Raw genomic sequence first — 18,884 nt, forward strand, 5'->3', positions numbered from 1 at the left:
ATATGGCTTTTTGTGTCCCATATGTCTATTTTTTGTTAATTGCCTGTGCTTTTGAGTCCTTAGCCATAAAGTATTTGCCTAGACCAATGTCCTGGAGTTAGTCTGTGTTTCCTTCTAGTAGTTTTATACTTTCAGAACTTATATTTAAGACTTTAATTCATTTTGCATTATTTTTTGTATGTGATGAGAGATAGGAGTCTAGTTTCATTCTTTTGCCTATGGGTATCCAGTTTTTTGCAGTACCATTTATTGAAGAACCTATTCTGTTTCCAATGTATATTCTTGGCTCCTTTTCAAAAATCGGTAGACTATAAATATGTGGATTTATTTCTTGATTGCCTATTTTGTTTCATTGGTGTATGTGTCTGCTTTTATACCAATACCATGCTGTTTTAGTTATTATAGCCTTGTAACACATTTTAAGGTCAGGCCTTAAATGTGATACCTTCAGCTTTTTTCCTTTTTGCTCAGGATTGCTTTGGTTATTCAGGCTGTTTTGGTTCCATATGAATTTTAGAAGTTTTTTTTTCTTTTCTATTTCTGTGAAAAATGTCATGATATATTGGTGGTAATTGTATTGAATCTGCACATTGTTTTGGGTAATATGGCCGTTTTTACAACATTAATCCTTCCTATACATGAGCATGGTCTTTTCATCTGCCTGTGTCCTCTTCAATTTTTTAAATCAGTTTTTTGTAGATTTCATTGTAGAGTTCCTCATCTCCTTAGTTAAATTTATTCCTAAGGTTTTTTACTTTTTGTTGGTATTGTAAATGATATTACTTTCTTGATATTTTGGCTGGTTAGTTATTTGTGTATAAAAACATGGCTGATTTTTGTATGTTGATTTTGTGTTCTACAACTTTACTGAACTTGCCAAATAGAGTTTTTGGTGGAGTCTTTAGGTTTTTTAAAATATAAGATCATGTCACCTGCAAAAGGGACAATTTGACTTTTTTTTTTTTTTTTTTTCCAGTTTCAGTGTCCTTTATTTCTCGTCTGATTGCTCTGAGTAGGACTTTCAGTACCATGTTGAATAGGAGTTGTAAAAGTGGGCATCATTGTCTGGTTCCAGTTTTTAGAGGAAAGGATTTCAGCTTTTTCCCATACATTATGTTATTTGTAGGTGTGTCATATATGGCCTGTGTTATACTGAGGCATGTTCCTTTTAAGCTTAGTCTGTTGAGTTTCTATTATGAAGGAATGTCGAATTTTATCAAATGTTTTTCTGTGTCTATTGAGATCACATGATTTTTACCCTTTATTCTATTGGTGTGATGTATTACATTTACTGTTTTATGCAGGTTGAACCATCCTTGAGCTCCTGGAATAAATTCCACTTGATCATGTTGTAGTACCTTTTGGATGTACTGTTGAATTTAGCTTGCTAGTATTTTGTTGAGGATTTTTGCATCTATGTTCACCAGGGATGTTTGCCTGTGAACGTAGATACAAAACATAGATGTTCACCAGTTGTTGTCGCTGTTGTGTCCTTGTCTGCTTTTGGCATCATAATACTGACCTCATAAAATGAGTTAGGAAGAATTATCTCCTCTTGCTTTTTAACAGGTAGTTTGAGTAGAATTGGTGTTAATTCTTCTTTAAAAGTTAGGTAGAATATGGCAGTGAAGTCATCTGGTACTGGGCTTTTCTTTGATGGAAGCCATTTTATTGTTGATTCAATTTTGTTACTCTTATTAGCCTGTTCAGGTTTTCTACTTCTTTCTAATTCAATGTTGGTAGTAGGTTGTATGTGTCTCAAAATTTATCCATTTCCTATAAATTTTCGAGTTTGTTAGTACATAGTTTTTCATAATAGTCTTTTAGAATTTTTTTGTATTTCAGTGTTATCTCTTGTAATGTCCATTTTTTAAGTTCTGATTTTGTTTATTTGGGTCTTTTATCTTTTTTTTCTTGGTTAATTTAACTAGAAGTTTGTCAATTTTTTTTAAAGACTTTTCATTTCAACAATCCTTTGTATTATTTTTTAAGTCTCTATTTCATTTAGTTCAGTTCTGATCTTTATTATTTTTTTCTTCTACTAATACTAGGTTTGATTTGTTTTTTCTTTTCTAGTTCCTTGAGGTGCATCATTAGGTTATTTTAAATCTTTATATTTTCTTGATGTAGATACATATTGCTATAAACTTCCCTCTTAACACTACTTTTGCTGTATCCCGTATGTTTTGATGTGTTGTGTTTCCATTTTTATTTATTTCAAGAAACTTTTAGATTTTCTGCTTAATTTACTCCATGACCTAATGGTCATTCAAGAGTATACTGTTTAGTATCCATATATTTGTAGAGTTTCAAAAATTCTTCCTGTTATTGATTTCTATTTTTTTGTTTATTGTGTTCTGATAAGATATTTGATTTTTACAACTTTTCAACTTTTAAAAGTTTGTTGAAACATTCTGTGGCCTAACATTGTTTTTCCTGGACTGTTTTGTGTGCTGATGAGAAGAATGTATATTCTGCAGTTGTTGGATGAAATGTTCTGTAAATGTCTGTTAAGTCCCTTTGGCTAAAGTGCAGTTTTAGTCTAATGTTTCTTTGTTGATTTTCTACCTAGATGAACTGTTTAATGTTGAGAGTGGATATTAAAGTCCTTAACTATTTCTGTATTGTAGTCTGTCTCTCTCTTGAGATCAAATAAAATTTGTTTTATATATCTAGGTGCCCTGCTGATGGGTGCATAAATATTTAGAAATGTTGTCGTCTTGCTGAATTGATCCCTTTGTTATTATATAATGACCTGGTTTGTCTCTTTGTACTGTTTTTTGACTTAAGGTTTGTTTTATTTGATATAAGTATAGCTATTCCAGCTCACTTTTGGCTTTCATTTGCATAGAATATCTTTTTTTCATTCCTTTACTTTCTGTCTATATGTGTCTTTACAAGTGAGATGAATTTCTTGTAGGCAATATATAGTTGGGTCATTAAAAAAATCCATTCAGCTAGTCATGTCTTTCAAATGGACACCTTATTGTGTTTATATTAAAGGTTATTATTTTTTAATTGTTTTTTATTGTTTTGTATGTTATTTGTTCCCTTCTTTCTCTCTTATTGTTTATCATTGTGGTTTAGTGGTTTTCTGTAGTGGTTCCAGAATTTATTTGGTTCTTTTATATGATGTCTCTTTATTGAACTTTTCATTAATATCCTGATTTTTTTTTTCTTTGTATTGTTTTCCTGTGTTCCCTGTGTCTCATTGAGCTTCTTTGGTATAATTATTTTGAATCTTTTTTCAGGCATTTCATATATCTATTTTTCACTGAATCTTTTGCTGGATAATTATTGTGCTCTTTTAGAGGTGTTGTACTTCCTTGATTTTTTATTTCTTGTGTCCTTTTTTGTCCTTATGTTGATATCTACACATCTTGTATAATAGTTGCTTGTTTCAATTTTTTTTTTTTTTTTTGAGACAGAGTCTCACTTTGTCACCCAGTCTGGAGTGCAGTGGCGCCATCTTGGCTGACTGCAACTTCCGCCTCCCGGGTTCAAGCCATTCTGCTGCCTTAGCCTCACAAGTAGCTGGAATTACAGACCCACAGCTACCATGCCCCGCTAACTTTTGTATTTTTAGTAGAGACCGGGTTTTGTCATGTTGTTTAGGCTGGCTTCCAACTCCTGACTTCAGGTGATCCACCCATCTCGGCCTCCCAAAATGTTGGGATTACAGATGTGAGCCACCGTACCCGGCCAGCTTTTTTCAATTTTTTTGGATGGATTTTCATAAGGGAAAATTTTTCCTATGGATTTATCTATGGTATTGGTTGAACGGGCACTTTCACTTTGATTCTAGGGTTAGCAGTAGCATAGTCTTCATATGATTTTTACAGCCTCAGTGGTGTCTGTGATTTCCGTTTCTTAGACTGTAATTATTAGTGGAGACTGTGTTGAAATTTTACTGGGTATAGGAGTACCAGGTAGTTCAGTCCTTAGGCCCAGTGGTGTTATCGGTGGGCTAAGTGTGCCTGTCTTTAGGCTTCTGTGTGGCATACATGGGCACAGGAGGTTAGTGGGCTCAGGTGGGTCAATTGTTGGGCCACCAGGAAGCTTGCTTGGGTTAAGTAGTGGCAGCAGTGGGCATGCGCGTAGTGAATTCCTGGGCCCCTAAGCAGTATGCATGGCATGAGAAATAGCAGTAGTGATGGTGGGACCACCCATGGGCTCCCAGGCATCACATACTGGTGTTAGTAGTGCCTGCAACAGGCTGGATGGGCCAGCCCCCAGGAGAAGTGCACAGACACCAGCAGTGGTGAACAAGGCAGGGCTGTTCTCAGGTCCCTGGGTGGCATGTTTGGGTACTTGGGGGATAGTGCCAGGGGTGTGGACCTGCCCTTAGTGTCCCCTGATCGGTGCATGGGAATAGGCTGTGGTGACTAGGACAGGGCGATCTCCATGCCCCAGGTATAACAATGTATTTCTTTTTTACAAATATGTATTTACCTATTTTCTGTAATCTCTACCTTTTCTTATTTTGCAGTGCATTTTCATTATGTAAATATTTATGAAAAAATTATATATAGATTTATGCATTCAAGTGCTTGTTGACATTTGTTACATTGTGTAACTACAAAACCACCTTCACTACTTTGCTCATTAACTGTATAGAGTGCTGAGTGAGAAACCCAGAGAAAAGGATATAAACTTTGGACAGATTATATGGATTAAATCCAACTCTACCTCTATATGCTATGGTTTGTTTTTTGAGTTACTTAACTGCTGTCTGCCTTTGTTTCCTATTTGACACAAACTTGATGAGATTGCACCTGAATAATGGTTATGGAAATTAAAGGAATTAATTTAAGGAGAGTGCCTCACACACAGATATTGAATGAATGTTGGCCATTAATATTATTAATAGAAGACAAATTTTCACATATTTGTGAGAATAAGAGAAGCCACATTTTTGTGAGCATTCTTGTGAGAATGAGAGAAACCATATTTTCGAAGCACTAGAATTTTCACACAGTTTTTCAAAAGAAGAAGATTTATAGACACACAATTTTACAAAGAAGACAATAGTTTAATCTGACAAGATATTAAATATAAATAGAAAAATCTACATAATATCACCAAAATACCTAGTCTAAAATTAAAACAAAAAAGTATCCCAAACTGAAGAAAATATCATAGAAAGTATTTCAGAAGTTCTGTTTATTGATTTATAAGTAAAGATATTTTAAACTGGGAAATCCAGAAGTAGTTTGATCAGTGACTTTTAGATTACTTGTACCTTTTTCTCAAGGATTTATATTTTATTGTTACAGACAGTAGTCTCACCATTTTGCCCAGACTAGGCTCAAACTTCAGGGCTCAAGTGATCCTCTCACCTTACCCTTCCAAGTAGCTGGGCTACAGATGTGTGTCACTGTGCCCAGCTATATTTATCTTGTAGTTTAATAATATTATCAAATTTTTATAATTGTATTTAAAATAACAGATTTCAAAGAGTTTTATTAGCAACTACTGTGTCCCTGATCTTGAAACTGAAACTATATACCAGAAAAGATTTTTCAATTTTTAATTAGGCAAAATTATTTTCTATCATTGTCATATTAAATAAGGTTACTACTCTAGGATTTTTATGTATGTCCTGTTAGATTATCTATATGTCAATAAGTCATGAAAAACAACTTTCATGAAAACTTGGAATTAGAAATATTATAGATTGTATTCTTTTAGTTATTTTTTCCATAAATAGATCAACATTTTTATCTTGGCAATAACTGCTATGGTATTTGTAATCTTCCTCACACATTACGTGTTAATCTTAAAAACTGTGGAAAATACAAAAAAAAATTTTACTCATGATTAATTCACAAGAGTTAAACATTATTATTTTATTGTGTTTTCCTGTTGTTGTTGTTTATATAGTATGTAGTGGTGGCTAAAAAGCATTCCTGAACAGGGAGGGTGGGCTTCCCCACTTGTTAGCTGTGTGATTTCAATTAGTTCTTCACTTTTCCCAACCTTGGTTTTGTTATTTATAAAATGTTAACAATAGATTTTTTATTATAATATTATTCAGAGAATAAAGTAAATATATTACTCATATATAAGTATACATACATGTGTATTTTAGATATTCTATTTAATTTATAAATATATATTGCTTTATAAGGTAATACTTTATATTACTCTATAAATATATATTATTTATACATATATATTTATAAAATAAACATATATTTATGTTGTATTTCCAGCATAAACCATTATATATATATTTTATGTATATATTATATATAATAGTTTATATATAATGTATAGAATAATGGTTATATATTAATAATGGTTTTATATATTATAATATATATTATATATTACATACTATATATAATATAATATATACTTATATATAATATAATATATAATATATGAAACCATTATATGTTATATATAAAACCATTATTTATGCATTTATATATACAATGATTTATGCTGGAAATGCATTTCTGTATAATCTAAATCTAATTTAACACAACACCATTTAAGATGTATTTAATTTCCATCTAGTTGAGTATTTTTCAAAACATGATTTTTTAGTGCTTATATAAGAAAACATTGTGAATTTATTTAGACATTTCCCTATTTTGGTCATTCAGTGAATTTCCACTCTTTTTTTTTTCTAAAAACCAAACAATGGATATGTAGCCTTTGTTCTTATCTCTGATTTTCTTAATGCTAATTCCAGAAAGAGGAATTACTGGGTTAAAATAAACATAAATATTTTTAAGGCTTTCTTATGTTTTATGCTGCAAAATTACCCTTTCTGTTGACAGTGATATATTTTAAAACACTCAAAATGTATCTTCCCAATTTTGGTGATTATTTTTGTGACTACCTGTGTAATATATGTAATATGTCCCCTGAATATTAACTCGGGTCAGAGACAAATATCAGTCAAATCCTCAGGCTCAGGATGTATGCCTCAATGAACACTACTAGTTTTCACTATGCATCCTTCAGGGTATGTGAAAATAGTCAGTAGAATTTGTAAAATGAAGGTTAGGAATCTGAGTTATTTTCCCCAGAGATTTATGAACTATAAAATAGTATTATTATGTTCTCTTACTGCATTGTGCTCTTTAGCCATCTTCCCTTTTATGTGGTATAGCTCCTTAGGATCCATTTGGTTGAAAGCTACTGTGTATACTCATTTTGTATTGTATTGTGGCAAATGCTGTAATCTACAGGGTTCCTATTCATTTTGGAATTCATTTCACAGCTCACAAATTGTGTGAATGAGAAGAGGAAATATATGCTTTTATTCTAAAGCATGCCAAGCAGATGGCCAAAGTTCATTACTAGGAGCACTGTCAGTGTGGCTGTCTTCTCTAGGTAGTAAGCCTGGCATCGATCTGTCAAACACAGTGTGAGGGTCCATTTAACACAGCACTTGACAATCACCGAGCCTCTGTTTTGTTATGACTTATAAACATTTTATTTTTTTATCATCAACCTCCGAAGTGGTTGGTCATTTGAGCAGGTGCAAACACAGTAGAATTCATATTCGTTTTACTTGAGAAGCCAAATGAACTTTTATTCATATGGAAATCTTGGGGAAAGGAAACTGTACAAGAGATTAAGCTTAGTTTCTGGAAAAGCGGGTAATACAGCTACTGAGATTCAAAACTACCATCATTTCTGAGATTGAAACTTTTGAAAATTTAAATTGAAGAAAAAGATCAGGGTTTATATCTTTTTAAAGCTAAAAGATTAAAACAATGAAAGAATTTAAGGTTTTAAATAATTCTCCGTTAAAATCTTGGTTTCTTCCTATAAAAGGAAACTGTTTACTTACTTTTATATACAATATGTAATTTATGTGACCATTAAAAATGTTAGCAATGTACTCATTGTGTGTGTGTGTGCATAGTGAGACAGAGTAAGAATCAGAGATAGTGACAAAAACGAAATAAAGCCTGTCTTCATACGTTTCCTACTTCAACAGCAGTACTAGGACTATATGTAATTGGGTTATTTCAGGAAAAGGAGGGTAGGTCAAATTTTCTTATGGAGATGATGTAGTAATTTGATCATAATGTCTTGTTTAAAAGAACGAGAGCATGTTAGAGATAACGTTTGCTTGTTTATACAAAGAAAAACGGGGTATATATTTCCCTTACCTCTTCCCTCTCCCTCCTTCCAAACCATCTACCACAAGTTCTACAACTTATATCCACTGTAAATTCCCCTTTCCCTTGCTTTTCAGACTGACGCTGCTCTAATGTATGATGCTGTGCATGTGGTGTCTGTGGCCGTTCAACAGTTTCCCCAGATGACAGTCAGTTCCTTGCAGTGTAATCGACATAAACCCTGGCGCTTCGGGACCCGCTTTATGAGTCTAATTAAAGAGGTATGTCAGGAGAAGAACATCTGCCTTGTCTCTTTTGTTGTCAGGCGAATGAAGTGAGATTATTGTGGTTTTTCTAGCAAGTGTCCTTTTACTTTATGTTTAATTTGAATTTTCTCTCTCACTCCAAATAAGCAAAATTAACATTTTTACTAAATAATACCAAATGAAAGGTGGGGGGAAACAAAATATCTATCAAAGTATCTATGAGGGTTAACATTTACCTTTCTGAATCTTTATATTTATTACTTTTCCTTTAGAGATATAGATTAATAAAAGAATGTTTATATTTTAGGCAACAAAATATAAAATGCATTTTTAACATAAATGTCATTTGCACTACAGTAAAATTATACCTCATTTGTGAGGCTTCAAGTATAGTTTTTCAGATTAATTGTTCCTAAATATGTCTAGTTATTTAAATTATATTAACAGTTAACAAAAATAGAATATATGGATTAATCAAAGTGCAAAATTTACTCCATATTATATAATGCAACCATTCTTATGACCATATATCATTTCTGATTATGTCTGTTATAGATCAAGAATATTCATAGTGAGAAAAAGAAAAGTTTTTAAAGATCATACATACATATATACATGCATATATATACAAATACGTATACGTATATATTTTTCCTGTCATAAAAGAAAGTCCTTTGTTAACTTAAAATACTTCTCATAGATGAAAGTTTAACTGTGCCTTAATCTTTGCAATGAAATATCACAGGTATTATTACCCTATGAAATTTTTTATTAATGGCTTAAAATAAATCATCAGTTCATCTTGTAATAAATTATTCATCATGAAAATAAAAGTGCAAATAGGATCATAATTGAGTATCTCTGAATATCCATGAATTTTCTTTGTCTAATTCTTATCAAACTCTCAGGTAGATGAATTAATAGTTTCTGAAGAATATGCAGTTTATTAGTTGCCCCATATTCTAACATTTACTTCCGGTTTAAAACTGAGCCTTAGTGAGCTGTAGACGTAGTCCACAGTCCTGGCGAGATGAAGAATTGATTTTTCTGAACTCAGCACCATATTATTGTAACAATGACATGTGTCAAGCAGCCCTAAAAGAAGCGGTTGTATGACATTCCCCATTGTATTTATTGTAGGGTGTAATTGAGAATCTTGTCCACTAAATCACAGTGTCCCCCTTATGAGGACCAACAGGAGAAATTTCTCTCAGGTCTCAGTGCCAGGAAAAGCTCTTTCTCCTGAGCAGCTGGTATGTCTTAAATTATAGACCCTGTATATTGTGTTTTTATCATATTTTCTTCTTTGTTTTGGTTGCTAGGAAGTTCAGAATTGAATTTGTGATAAAATTATTTGTGCAATTTCACCTGGTATACATTTCTTTATGCTCTCTCTACCCCAGATTTGTTCTACTGTTTTACACTTCTATTCTTGTACTTCTTGATCTTTTTGTTTACTTTTATACTATTATCCATTTTTGTTAGTCACTTGAAGTTTTTCTTTGGAAGATGTTAGGCTAAAAATATTTTTTTCCTCCTTATTCCAAACCAGTGAACACATGTTTAACTTTAGCAAAGACATGTTGCAATGTGCAATGTGTTTATGAATATGTATTAAAATTTTTCTATTTCATTTGTAATTTATTAGCTGAAAACTAACAATCTCGCACATAAGTATCCAAATATCATATGGAGCCAAAGAAATTTAGTAATATTAATTTCAAATCCTTATTGAAATATTACCCTTAATCTACTGATATTTACTTCTTTTAGGTCTTGGTTATATTATTTTAAACATTTTAGTTGTGAGTATACATTTTATAATTGAAAATTTCTGTATTTAACTACTTTTTCCTAAGCTATTTCCATATAACAAACAATGGAAAACATCTAATTGTGGTTCTATAACCAACAGAATGAGAAAACTTTTTACATTAAAAAAGTCCAGATATTTACTCACCTTTTAGGGTTGAACATATTATATAGCTAGATTATTATATTCCCATCTCCTTCTACATGAAGTATATCTTGATATGAAGTGATTATAATACATTTCCCTTGCCCTTACTTAGGGGAAAGTAAAGGAGTAAGTTAATTGTTCTAGGGGGAATGTATATAATTGAGTTAGTATAACATAGCTTTTCCTGGATTCAGTTTCTCTTATTGTAATAAGTTTCTTTTCATGTTATTATGAATTTAGTAGTGGGATTTTATAACGTAGTTCTAACTGTATTTGCCAGTGAGATATTTAATATCTCATACACCATAAAAATTAACTAAATTCTTCTTACTTTAGTAAAAGAGGTACACTACTTAAAACATAATAATACAATCTCTCATAGACAGAAAATTATAGCTGGAAAATGCACTGTATAAAATGAAAAATTTATAATAAATTTTCTACTGAAACTAGGATAATTTATGTAGATAAATATTTTTCAAATTTCAGAAGAAAATTAAAATATTTTAAAAATCTCTAGCAATGTAAACTGAAAAGTAATGAATATAAGTTTCCTACTTTTGTGAAAAAATGTTTATTCCATCTTTCTTCACTTATTTATTATCAATGTTTTTCTATTCCCATAGGCACATTGGGAAGGCCTCACAGGCAGAATAACTTTCAACAAAACCAATGGCTTGAGAACAGATTTTGATTTGGATGTGATCAGTCTGAAGGAAGAAGGTCTAGAAAAGGTATTTCAGTCATCTTATTTGCTTTAATTACTAAATGAAACATATCTCAAAGAAGACGAATATTCTCTGTTGTAGTCACATTTCATTGACATTTAACTTTATTGAGTAACTCTAAAAATAAATGTTTAATTCATTATATTGAATATAATAATTGACAATTAGGATTCAAGGATAAAGGGTATCAAGACAATTTTATATTTTATTTTCTAACTAGAGGTTTTTCTGATGCATATAATCTTTGAAGTGCATATAATGTTAATTAGTCTTAAGGTTTAATATAGCAATTAGAAAATATTTGGTTTAATATGGGTCTTTATACATTCAGCTTATAATCACTTATGGTTGCATAGACTTTCCAACTTGGAGCAGGCCATCAAAAAATTAAATATAAAAGTATGTTTCTATTTTTTGAGTCATATTTAAGTGAAATATTTGAATTAATATATGCACAGTAACTAGGGTATATACATAAATGTAACACACCACACTGCATCTATCTTACTTGATTTTATTGCTAGGGATTGTGGTAAAGCACCCAAAGAATGTGGGTATGTGCATACTTAATGAATATTTTAGTGTGAGTTTTCTTAAATACATAATGTGTGTATTTAGATATTTTTCTGATGGATTCATTGATAATTGACAAGTGATATTAAATCTTATTAAATCTTTTTGGATATTATTTAGATATTATTAAATCTTATTAAAATAAGAACTTGAGAAAAATTATATGTGACTGAGATAATATTGCTTTGAAGATAGTAAGCTATCTTATATTTCACCTAGCAATGAAACATGCAGCTTTATTTCTAGATAGAAACTGAAGAGGAAAGCTGAGACCTAAGAAGGGCTTTCTTAGTCTAGAAGACAACAGTATATTTGAATGCTGATTCAAACCATCCAGGAGAGAGTAAAATTACATTTTTGATAATGTCCCCAAGACAGTTTTAAATACATTATGACCAACTGATGACTCAAATGGATAGAGCTGTTACCTCCTGCCACTGAGGATTTCAAACTGTACACTTTGTGAAGACCATGCAAACTCAGGAATATTTTATAATAAACTGGAACCCAAATATTCATGAGACAGTCCCTTCCTAACTATCTCACTCTTCAGATGAGAAAATTAGTCTGTGTCCAAGACTGGAGTTGATAATGGTAGAATTCAGTAAGCTCTTAAGGAATTTATCTTACCATTTACTGGAGATGTTATTACTTTATTTATTTATTTATTTATTTACATCCAAATCACTAGGAGGAACTTGGACCATTGCTGACATTTCAATACATCTGCATAAAATGGCAGTGCTCTTCCTATTACCATAGACCCATTCCTGTCTTGAATTCAAAATAAATAAAACATTACAAAATTTTCTCTGTGCTCCATTGTGGCTTATAAATACGCCTGAATATAATGGTTATCAAGTACATATGATGATCTATCACACTGATAAGCAAGGTAAACCAGTGTGAGTTGTGCAGATTGCTCTGAAATTTCATAAATATTTTGTATTCTTTTCTAAAATCTGAAAATTCATTCTGCTGAATTAATTATGTTCAGTCCTTATCCTCAAGGGGCTTTTCATGTACAGTGATAAGATAATACATATTTGTAAATAAATACAATTAAAAGCTATACGTTTCAAGCTTTCAAAAGACCAATAAAATATAATTTCTGATAAAAGATAATAATTAATCAAGAGTCATAGTCAATTGAGTACTTAGAATTAGCCTTTGAATATGTTGAATTATTGATTGTAAGAAAATCAGTCATTTTAGAAGGAAGTAGAAGTATGGGGAAACACAAACATAGCGTTTGATTTTATCATTACACACATACATATACACATAGTGTAAGTGGGAGATAAAGCTAAAATGCTAGATTTTAGTCATAACAGAAATACCATGTCCAAGATATTTGCAAGGTATTAGAACACAATGTGAGTTTAAAGAAAGAATAGCCCTGAAGGCTATGGGTTACTTGAGAAGATAATATAGTTTAGAATAATTTTGGTATGAGGCCATGAATTTAAAACCATTCTAATAGGAAGTGGAGATGAGTAAACAGTTTGTGACAGAAGGCATTAACTGAACCATCAGCAATGTTGTTAGTTCAAAGACTAGCAAAGCATTTGGACTATGTTTTTAAGGAGAAATGGAGAAGCCAGGTAGGAAAAGGGGGGATACCAGGGATAAAAGCATAACTCAAATATTGGAAAATGAATTAGCAAGTAGGGGAATTATTAGTAGAAAGAAACTGGCATAAACCTTCCCCTGAAAAGACAGATAAGGTACTGAGGATGGGTGGTGGTAAGTTAAAGAGAAAGAGAGCAAAAAGTTCACATCAAATGTTTTCAATATCCTTGAAAATTTGTGCATGAACTCATCAGCTGAAGGACAGAGGTAAAGTTTAGTCAGTTCTTAAGAAAAATTCAAAATTCCGTTTTGACAGACTTGATTTTGACTTAGAAAGAACAAAGTGCTGCTAAGTAGCAAAAGGTCCTCATTTTAAATTTAGTAGAATAGTTAAGAGCTCAAGGTCTAGATTCAGAGATATTTTGGCTCAAATTCTCACTCTGCCCTTTACTTTTTATGGACAAATTTATTAATCTCTCTAAAACACAGGGTCTTACACTGAATCATGAGGCAACAGCAGTTATCTGCCTCATGAAGCCTGAGTGTTATTGACTTGACTTTTTTCCCCCTGGAAAGTATAGTTACCAACCCACAGATGGAAAAGACAGCATCCCTACCTTGATGGAATTCACAGTTTAGAAGGGCCAATAGATGGTGATCCAAGAGGCTTGAATTTCAGTTCCAATTCTATCAAAACTAAGCATGTGAACTTCATCCTACCACCGAACTTCTTTGTGCCAAAGTCATCATCTTAAAAAAAAAAGTGTAGGGCAAAGGGCTGCCTTCTTGGACAGTGTGAAGTAAGAATACTATGGCCTCTAAAGGAACCCGGACGTACCGTCTTGAAATAAATTGAGGCTAGAAATTTTCATCGTTAAAATTTAACAATTATGTTCTATCATGACTGAGAGACAAAAACAAAGAAGGAAAACATGTAAAGTGCTAGCTTTATCCCTCTTCTCATGCCCATTGACTTTTCTTCATTCTCATTCTGTCTTGGTCATCTTAGACCAGCACACTTCATTTAGTAGGTTAATCTTCTAACAAATATGGAAGGAATGTCTGTTTTATGCCCTCATGAAGGTTATAATCTAATAGCGGAAAACTGCCAATAATAAACAGACTCATTAGACTTATAAAATTATAAGACTGGGCAGTAATAAGTGCTGAAAAGAAGGTTATTTTGTTTTTGTCACTGACATGATAGATTTTACATAATGTTCGGAAACATGAACTTCAGGATGAAAACAGTTAACAGGAAGGAAGTCCATGCTTCTGTTGTTTACAACTGTGGAGCAGATAAACCAGGAAGAATCGAGTATGCTTCTGATGAATGGGAAAAGGTGGGCCATGCTCAAGTGTCTGAGCCAGGAGTAGAGATGGGCATCCTTTCTACTTAGATGGTGTCCATAGATCAAATGAATTCTTTCTACTCTATTATAACAGAAGCCTTAATTGGAACCCAGCCCATTTCACTGTGGTCCCAAAAAGATCACCGATACTGTATACACAGCCAGCCACTTCTGTCCAAACAAGCTCTCTGGGACCATGGCAGTGCCTTCAATGGAGGAGGGGAGGGCAAGAAGGGGCAAAGACGGTAGGTACTATTACAGACTTTGCCTAGCTCAGGCAATACTTTTGCTTATGAGAGGCTGGTATTGAGCACTCAGGAACAGGAAAAGGAAAACAGAATAAGTGATTTTCCAAGCTTGAATTCTTCTGGTCAGTTCAAGGATCATATAGTGTATTCTACTTTCAAAATATGTTTAGAATCCATTCATCTCTCACCACATCCGTTGCTGAATCATAACCATAGTACCTTTCAACTGTACAACTACATTGTAATTCCCACAAGCCTCTCTGTTCAATTCTCTTATAATCCATTCCCTAAACCACAGCAGCCAGGCAGATATTTTTAAAAGAAAATTGACCCCTGTCATCCCTCTGTTTAAATGCTTTCATAGATTCTCATTGTGTTTTGAATAAAATCCAAAGCACCAGTGACCTCTCGTCATGTTCTCAGATATTTTCTTCTGCCCTACCTACAGAGGGTTTTTGTCTTTTTTTTTTTTCATTTCCTCAAGAAAGCAAAGTTTTCTTATCACTTTGGCATAGAGTAATAGAAACAATTTTCCCAGCCAGGAATATCCGTTCCCAGTTCCTTTGCCTGGGGAACTCTTACTCATCCTGGTAGTATCATCTTAAATATTACTTCCTTAGATAGGCCTCCTCTAAGTCTCTAATCAAGTTTAAATTTCTCATAATGCTCTGCCCTTTTTAATTTCGGACTCTATCAAAGTGCACTATTATTTATTCATGTGAACTTTATAAAAGGGCTATCTCCCTAGCCAGAGTACAAGACCTACTAGATGGAAAATATATGCTCCCTTTTCCACTATTATATGTTAAGGCTTTGCAAAGTATCCTTTGTCTTGAGGACAAAGTATGTACTCAAGAAATATTTGTTGACTGTTGAATGAATAAAGGATCTTTATGGAAATTATGAGATACTTCACACAGAACGCTTACTCAAGTGTCTGATGCAGAGTTATTTTCCTGTAGCACAGTTTGTTGCTTTTCCTAGCTTTGCTCTATACCTCCAACATGAGGACAGGGAAAGACAATAGTCAAGGGATCAGTGGGTTGGGGTCATGGGTCAATGTTTCAAGTGGGTAAAGGATTTTAGATTGCAGAAGGTCACCCTGAAGTCTGAAATTGTAAGGATCCACATTGCTTCAGTGGCAAATCTGGCCCCATTCATGGCACAATTAAAAACTCTCTGACCTTCCAGTATTACCTTAAACAGTAAAACTCAACATTCTATTTATAAATGTTTCTTTTTTGTCCTTATAAGTTATAGTATGGAAATAAACACAGCCCACCCAAATGAGAACAAACAGAAGTTACTATTCAGAACTTACTACAGGAAGGGAGACAGCCATCATCACTTGCATTAAACAGAGATTCAAAGGCAAGCAGGGGAGTGGAAAAGTTTTGTAGTGGAAAGAAATGAAGACCTCAGGTGTGCTGTGATTGGAGATTGCTGGCATGAGGAAACTGGGTTGGTCTAACTAAGCAAGGCCCCTGGATAATGGGTTTGGGGGGGCATATTTGACTTTCTCTGGCTGATTCCGTTCTGGAGGGTGGCAAAACATTGGGAAACTGTAAGTAATAGGATGAATCCTGATTGTTTTGGGTAGATTGCTTGCTGAGATTGTGTTTGGCTTCCTGAGGTGCTCACTCCAGAGCTTCTGGGTCATACTTTGTCATCACATATGGTTTGGTCATTGTCTATTTGTGTATTCAGTCTGTGAGTGGAATTACTGAAGTAATTTGGAAGGAGAAGAATAGCAAAAATAAAAAGAATCAGGAAAAATTTACTTGTGAGGAAATATAAAAACATCATCACCAACAATAAAATTGTTTTTTTTTTTGGTTTGTTTTGCTTTTGTTGTTTAAAATATGTAACCAGGATGTAACTTATTGTTGGAAATGGTGTATCCTTATTGTTAAGTCACCTGAAGCTTAGCTATGTGCTTAGGAAAGACCAGATTCAGAGGGAAGAAAACACAAAACTGATGGCATAAGATGTTACAGAAATATTCAGGAAGATCTTAGACTATAACTTCAAAGGGATGTCATTTACAGCAAAAAGAATTGGAAGGGTTCCACACAAAATGAGTTTAGACTGAGTTGAAGATGTTATATAATACAGTGCAATTTCATTGCAAGATGAGCTACCTAGAAGCCATTTTTGGGAAAACAACCACTTAAATTTAGAAAAGAATTTCCTATAGGAAACTGTAATGCAATAATAAAATCCCTGAATCTTAACTCATGATTGAATTTTCTTTTAAACTCTCCTATGTGACCACAAAGTACTTCATGTGTTTTCCAGGAGAAAAAAGTCAGTCTTTTACTGTTACACTTTCTTGGTTATTCAAAATAATTTTTATTGTACTACAGAATATTTGTTTCTAAGTACAGGTGTAAATTAAAATTATTCTTGTGTACTTCTCTTATCCTTTTTCTAGCATCAAATTTTGCCAATCTGATTATTTTGTTGATATTCTCCTGTGTGATATTTAAATGAAAATAGACATTGGAGAATAGAATTCCCTATCTCCTCAGAAGATAGGCTCTAATAAACCATTATTAAAATTGACTTTATGTATTAATATTATATTAACTTTGAAAAATAGAAAGGATAAAACTGATAAATTTCTTTGGACAGAAGTAGTGCTGAGGGACCTTGAAGCATTTGGGACTATAAAAAATAATCTCAATGTGTTTGCCCCTGCTTAGGTTTGTAATAAAATCAGATTTAATTTGTGTTTCCTTCGGGAAAATCTTAAAAAAAATGCAAAAAGACATTTTATGAAATATATGTTTGTCAATTTCTATAGTTAATAATATAAATATAAAAATAATTTGTAAGCATCTTATAAATAGTATTTATAAATAATATAAAGCAATATATTGCACATTTAAACACCTCTAAAAGGTTTAAATTTGTCATATTTCACTTTCATGTGAAGCTTCATTTTAACTTTTAACACTTATGCTTTTTAAATATTTACTGCTTGCATCTACCAGTATAGAGACTAGTATCATTAATCCATAGACTTTTTGCTAAAACTCAACTATCTTGATAATATATGAGGAGGATAAGAATTGGTAGTGAAACCCTGCCTGCCTGAGTTTACAGGCTTATGTGTTCTAGAATTAGAACATGTTTCAAAGTGCTTTCTGAATATTTTTTGTAAAGTATGTATTTTGAAGAAAAAGTGATTATTTCTACAGAAATCTTTACTATTGACCTTTCTTTTACTTGTTGAATCCTGCCCTCATTAAACTTCATATGAAAAAGGTGCCTGAATGGAATTTAATTTTCTAAACTTATTTAAATCTGAAAATCTACCTCAGATAGGTGAAATTTATATTAATTATAGATTTCTAGAACCGGATGCACGGCAGTTTTTATCTTCCTCTCTTTGGTGGCATTTGATACATATATCCAGTGCCCATGGCAACAGTGACCCCCAGCTTGTCCGGGAACTGAGATTTATCTTGCCCTCCTCTAGGAAAGCAATGCTAATGGTGATGTTAACTAGTAATCTTTAAATTAGTCAAAAAGTGATGTTTGCTTCTCTAAAAACAAAAATACTTCCTGGGCAGGATCCAAGCCTATTGCCTTTCTTTGGAGATGTTAGCCATTTAATTTGTCTAACTCTTATATAGAATTCATTATAAACCCTGTCTCAGAACTGTACCGACATTTTTGTGTGTCAGTGTGTATAGTTATTATTTTGCTTGGTAACTTTACACTTTCAGAATGGTAAAATACTTCAGAAAACTATTTATGAATGATGTTTATGGTTAGAAATCAATCAGATTGCCTTATTTGAGGTCACAGAATTTATTGTTTTGGCTCCCAAAATGTCTTATTTTGGCCCACCAATGAATATTAAATATTGGCTTTTTTTCTTTTAACCACTACATTTGAATTAACATATATATATATAAATTACAATTGTGATATATATAACATAATTGTAATTGATTGATTTGATTTCAAATCAAATCAAATCTGACCTACATTTTTATCTGTGGAAAAATGGCTTTTAACTGAATGGTATCGTATTTTCGTATTTGGGAACATTTAATTCATTAATTCAAACATTATTTAAAAAATCAA

At 32.5% G+C, this 18,884-nt stretch overlaps 1 protein-coding gene across 5 annotated transcripts in view; it reads left to right on the forward strand.

Annotated features, from left to right (window-relative positions):
- The window catches only part of GRIK2 (glutamate ionotropic receptor kainate type subunit 2), a 1,201,378-nt gene that overhangs the window by 913,780 nt on the left and 268,714 nt on the right, over positions 1-18,884 (forward strand). For all 5 annotated transcript variants that reach the window (XM_063666452.1, XM_063666454.1, XM_063666453.1 and 2 more), the window contains 2 exons: positions 8,225-8,368; positions 10,940-11,047. In XM_063666452.1, the coding sequence (XP_063522522.1) occupies positions 8,225-8,368; positions 10,940-11,047 (252 nt within the window). The remainder of the gene's footprint in view (positions 1-8,224; positions 8,369-10,939; positions 11,048-18,884) is intronic.

The sequence above is a fragment of the Pongo pygmaeus genome, chromosome 5 (assembly GCF_028885625.2).
Source record: "Pongo pygmaeus isolate AG05252 chromosome 5, NHGRI_mPonPyg2-v2.0_pri, whole genome shotgun sequence".
Lineage (NCBI taxonomy): Eukaryota > Metazoa > Chordata > Mammalia > Primates > Hominidae > Pongo > Pongo pygmaeus.